The sequence below is a fragment of the Daldinia caldariorum genome, assembly GCF_022478825.1.
Source record: "Daldinia caldariorum strain CBS 122874 unplaced genomic scaffold F4812scaffold_9, whole genome shotgun sequence".
Classification (NCBI taxonomy): domain Eukaryota; kingdom Fungi; phylum Ascomycota; class Sordariomycetes; order Xylariales; family Hypoxylaceae; genus Daldinia; species Daldinia caldariorum.
Window position 1 is genome coordinate 1,359,586 of NW_025953045.1, and position 5,879 is coordinate 1,365,464.

Below are 5,879 nucleotides of genomic sequence, written 5' to 3' on the forward strand. Positions count from 1 at the left end.
TGAGAGGTGGCGGTAGCGTAATATAGTACGTATGTCTGGCTGATACGTAATAGCCTTACAGTATGACTCAATGGACGATCACATCTGGGAGCTAAGTTGCATGAGTTGCTGGTAGGCCCGGATAACTCGTTAGGACTACTAGTATTGACTGTACTAGGGAGACATCGTCGACTATATCCTGTCCCTCACCTGGTATCTCGTACTGTATCACTTATAGATTTCTCTTCCCTAGGTAGCTATTCGCACTTAAATCGCGACAACGTACTTATTTGCCCCCCCTGGAGTAACTTCCAAGACGCCGGCAATCGATATAGTTGGAAGGACTGTACGCAGTTCTGGATCAAGTATTAGAACTAATAATTCAAGTAACGGAGCGATCCAGGCTGGTTCCATTTTAGTAACCGAATTCATGAGCCGCTTCATAAGTCCCCGCCGCTGATGCATATACACCAACTGCTCGGCGGAGCCAACACTGTCCAATATATCAAGACAAATTCGCTCATTTCGATATTACAACTAACATGATCGCGGCTGGGTGGCGCTTATGAGATATAGGTGTAGTATCCTCAAGTGGCGATAGACCCTCAATCTTTGAATTGCCACTGGCGCATCAAGATATTTCGAGACAAATAGGAGGCGACCGCATAATAACTAAATTGTCCCATCGAATCTATTACTGGCTTTGTTGCTGCTGCTCTGGGCTCTTGGTTGTCCAAGTACATTTCTTCATGTAAATTACGGGCTTTAACCATTATGCGAACTCGATACACTCTAAGATTACCTACCTCCTATCTAACCTAAGAGGTACTTTAGGTAGGTAGGTAGCTGCTATGTATTAGCTATCAATGCATAGGCCAAGACGCTTAAACCATACGACTATTTGGAGTATAGCATTCGACTTAGTGAGCTTGACGGGCCGTGTCGCTCCATTGGCGCATACGATATCCATTTCAGCTGATCACTTGGTAGAATGAAGTATGGACGAACCACACCACGAGAGGACCTGCATGACTTTGTTCAAGGGGGACCCGGCATCAATTGGCTAAATATATTGGATAGCTGCGAACGTGATGACCGGGGTCTCTCTACGGAGCTTGCCAGACTTGACGTCCGATACACCCTTGGATGATGGGTAATATGCCAGTCGATATTTTCCACAACCCCAGTCTCGGCATCATGGACGCGAACGGCATATCCTGCCGTCGATCGCTTCCTACAATAAGCTTTTCCTCCAATGCCATCATGCCGTTGTGTTACACTAGATCTTGCAGAGATCCTCTGGTGCGGTACGCTGGCAATGGCCAAACCCACGAGCTCTGAAAGAAATAGACTGGCGGATTTTATATGCTATTTTCGCGTCCTTCTTTCGTGTTAGGCCCTTGCAATATTGCATCAGAATTGAGGCGTCCGGCATGTATCGTAGAATTCCGGGGGTTTAGAGAGAGATTTTGCGGCTTTGGCTTTGCGTCATCGCCGTCTGCTGGGCTCGGTAAAGGCTCCGCGGTGATGTTGTCCTCCGTTCTTGACTGAATTCCCCGCTATGCTATATCGTCTCTCATTCACGACGGCGCCTTTATCTCCGTGATGTGGACATAACGGGCCGCAATGCCACCACTGACGCATATACATTGTTGCCACCCCTGGCAATCCCCAACAGCAGAGTGTCCGCCCCCATTCCCCGCAAATACCCCAGGTTACTTCGGGCCACGATGATGAAACTTATACTATTCAATCTAAATTGCGTCGGAAGTGGTATCCCCCGGAGTCTTCAATCTCAATCCTTCTATTGGCTAACCCTACACGCGACGACCGTTTTGGACAACGACTTGTCACTTTCTTGGGAAGTAGGGTTCCCCGTTTAGTACTGTCGCCCCTAATGATCTAGAACGAAATCAGCATAAGCCGTGGTCTGCTGCTGGGACCAACCACGGCTTGCGTTTTCGGAACCCCCGCCCGAGCTTTAGTATAATGCTCGACATCTTAATCTAATGGATGGTAGTCGTAGGGCCGAGATGGTTAGTGATCGGCTATGCTATACTACGGTTTGGCCATGTCGAGACGGAGTCCGTTGCCGACAATATTGGGTCGAGAAGAAGTTTATAGCTGGGCGCTGTATGCTCAATCGAATATATAATCGACTTGGTCCCAGATGCCGTCTCAAGTCATCCTTAGCTTCACCATCCCTACAGGCTTATAGCTTCTGACCTCGAAGATAAACCAGCATCATGTTGTCCCTCGCTGTGTCAGCCGCCCTTCTCGGGCTCGTCTCTGCTCAGCAGGTTGGGAAAGAGCAGACTGAGACTCACCCTAAGCTCACTTGGAAGAAGTGCACCAGCGGCGGTTCCTGCACCCAGACAAACGCTGAGGTAACCATCGACGCCAACTGGCGATGGCTCCACTCCACCTCCGGCACGCAGAACTGCTACGACGGCAACAAGTGGACATCGCAGTGCAGCTCCGCTTCGGACTGCGCCAGCAAGTGCGCCGTCGAGGGCGCCGACTACAGCAAGACCTATGGTGCTAGCACCAGCGGCGACGCTCTTACCCTTAAGTTCGTTACTAAGCACGACTACGGAACCAACATCGGCTCCCGATTCTACCTTATGAATGGCGCCGACAAGTACCAGACCTTCAAGCTCAAGGGAAACGAGTTCACTTTCGATGTTGACCTGTCTACCGTCGACTGTGGTCTTAACGCCGCCCTTTATTTTGTCGCCATGGAGGAAGACGGTGGCAAGGCCAGCTACCCCAGCAACAAGGCCGGTGCAAAGTACGGTACTGGTTACTGTGATGCTCAATGTGCCCGTGACCTGAAGTTCGTCGGCGGCAAGGCCAACGTTGAGGGATGGGAGCCATCCACCAACGACGCCAACGCCGGTGTTGGCCCTTACGGAGCCTGCTGTGCCGAAATTGATGTCTGGGAGTCCAACTCTCACTCCTTCGCTTTCACTCCTCACCCTTGCACCACGAACGAATACCACGTCTGCGAGACCGACAGCTGCGGTGGTACTTACTCTGGCGACCGATTCGCCGGCAAGTGCGACGCCAACGGTTGTGACTACAACCCTTACCGCATGGGTAACACCGACTTCTACGGCAAGGGCAAGACCGTCGACACCAGCAAGAAATTCACGTAAGCTTTTTTTTTTCTTTCTTTTTTCTTCTTTTCTCTTTAACACTGACGACACTACCTAACCTATTCCTCGATTATGGTCATGAGCTAATATAAGTACCACCATAGTGTTGTCACTCAATTCGCCGACAACAAGTTAACTCAGTTCTTCGTCCAGAACGGCAAGAAGATTGAGATTCCCGGCCCCAAGCTCGACGGCATGCCAACCACTAGCGACATCACCCCCGAGTACTGCACCAACGAGTTCGCCGTCCTCGGAGACCGTGACCGCTTCAAGGAAGTCGGTGGCTTCGACCAGCTCAACGCCGCTCTTGACATCCCCATGGTCCTCGTCATGTCCATCTGGGACGATGTAAGTTTTCGCCTTCCTACTTTTTGGTTCTCGTAACGTATATACCTGTCTTACTGACCACCAACCCTTCTAGCACTACGCCAACATGCTCTGGCTCGACTCCAGCTACCCCCCTGAGAAGGCCGGCCAGCCCGGTGGTGACCGTGGCGACTGCGCCCCCGACTCCGGTGTTCCCTCCGACGTCGAGTCCAGCATTCCTAACGCGTATGTACTATCCTACCCCCCCAATAATTTCTGCCCTTCCGTTTGCTAACAAACCCGCAGCAAGGTCGTCTGGTCCAACATCCGCTTCGGACCCATCGGCTCTACCGTCTCCGTCTAAGCAGCAGCTGGCTAGGAGGACGCCAAGGCTTCGCAGCCGTATATACCTGTCTACCAAAATGTATATATCTACTCCCCTTCTTTTCAGATTGTTCCCCTTGAGTTAGCTGTAGAGAGAATAAAAGGATCGCGTTATCATCGGAAAGTAATTGTGATTCATGGACTTTAGGAGAATGTGACATGTCAGTTGAGTACCAGGTACCTAAAGCGTTAGACGACCGAAACGCCAACAAAGTTGTGCCAATGTGTGGCCTGGCAAAGGAAAGAATGTATAATAGCCTTGGTAATAATGCTCACGCTCCTTATAATATATGCCCCTATGTCTTCTGACGAAGACAAATGCAAGGGGGTTCGAATCTCATTAGGGTCTGAAACCAACGGTCCGACTTCAGGTTTTCCTTAGGCCTTACTGGGCGGGTGCGAAGGTGGTGCTGATTCATTATAAAAAGGGGACTGGTAGTTTTCTCCTAGTAAAAAATCGGCTATCTAAAGTCTAGCAACCTTTTGGAACTAAATAGAATAATGTCATAAGTACCTAAGTAGGTACCTGACAAGTATGTGCGTATTATCTATGTAAAAGAAAAGATTTTTTTTTTTTTTTTTTACAAACAATCACTTAATACTAAAAAAGAGCAGAAAGAGTGTCACGCAATTATGATAGTACGATAGTATTGTGATAATTCTTGTATTCTCTAAGATGGGTAACTATTTAAGATATAAGAGATAAGAATGTGTAAAGTGAGTACTTTATTATAATATATGGGTTTAAAGTTATATATTATATAATAATTGTTAATCGACAGAAAAGCCGATGTTTTTATTAGTTTATAATATATTAATTAAATTTATTTTTATATTTTATATTATATTTATTAATGTTATTTTTAAAAAAAAATTAATAATTTTTTATTACAAATTAATATTTATTAAAAACATATTAATTTAAACAACGGGAACGGGGTTTTTAAAGGTAATAAATAAACTTTAATTATAATTATAATTTTATATAATTTAACTAATTTACTTAAATTACTTAAATTAATTATATTATAATACTTTTAAAAAAAATAAAAAAGATAATTAAAATTATAAAAGTTAATATATATTTAATTATTTATTTTATATTTTTTTAACTATTAATTTAAATTTTATATTTAATTTATATAAAAAGAAAAAGTTTAAACTTTTTTAATAAATATTTATAATATTATATTAATATTTAACTTATATTATTATTATTTATTTAAAATTAAGCTTTAATTATTATATTTTAATAAATTTAAATATAAATTTATTATATTTTAATAACTTTTTAATTAATATTATTATTAATTAAATATAATATAAATATTAGCTTTAATAATAATATTTTTTTACTTATGTAAATTACTTATAATTTATTTATTTTAAAATATTTATTAAATAAATCCTTTAAAACTTAACTTTTAAAAAAAATTAATTAAGTAAAATAATGTAATAAACTTAATATATTATATTATAAACAAAAAAAGCGCTATTAAAGCTGCTAAATTAAGCTTAAAATGTCGCCATTTTTAAAGGCACTAATAGCGCGGGGGAAAAGTCGTAAATAGGTATTATATACTTAGCTAAATCCCTTTACGCATAAAAGCACTTGCACTTAAGGTCCAATTTTAATCCTCCTGCATTAACGGAAAGGCCGACTTTAACATTTTTCGTCTTATTCTTAATTCCTTATCGTCCAATAGATTTATCCCTTGCCGTCTAAAGTTAACGAACGCGAGCTACTATAGTTACTTTACTCTATATATGGTAGTAATAATCTCCATGCTTTCCCTCGGCCTTATCCCCATTCACGTCGCTCGAGACAGTTAGTTCCTCTATCTCTCACCGTCGATAATCGTCTGCCCGTTTCCGCTCTCCCAACCGAATGACCGCCAACTCGATCGCGCCCTCGCCTGCGAGCGTGGGTGGTCTGCACGAAAACTTTCTTCAACGCTCAGGGTTAGGGTTAGGGTTAGGGTTAGGGTTAGGGTTAGGGTTAGGGTTAGGGTTAGGGTTAGGGTTAGGGTTAGGGTTAGGGTTAGGGTTAGG

At 43.4% G+C, this 5,879-nt stretch overlaps 1 protein-coding gene across 1 annotated transcript; it reads left to right on the forward strand.

Moving 5' to 3' along the window:
* Positions 1–1,721: 1,721 nt before the first annotated feature.
* F4812DRAFT_407485 (glycoside hydrolase family 7 protein) lies at positions 1,722–4,333 on the forward strand. Its single transcript, XM_047932303.1, has 4 exons — positions 1,722–3,133; positions 3,242–3,485; positions 3,559–3,689; positions 3,750–4,333. Exons 1-4 carry the CDS (start codon positions 2,226–2,228, stop codon positions 3,805–3,807), a joined length of 1,341 nt encoding a protein of 446 aa, XP_047790055.1. The 5' UTR covers positions 1,722–2,225; the 3' UTR covers positions 3,808–4,333.
* The last annotated feature ends 1,546 nt before the right edge of the window (positions 4,334–5,879 follow it).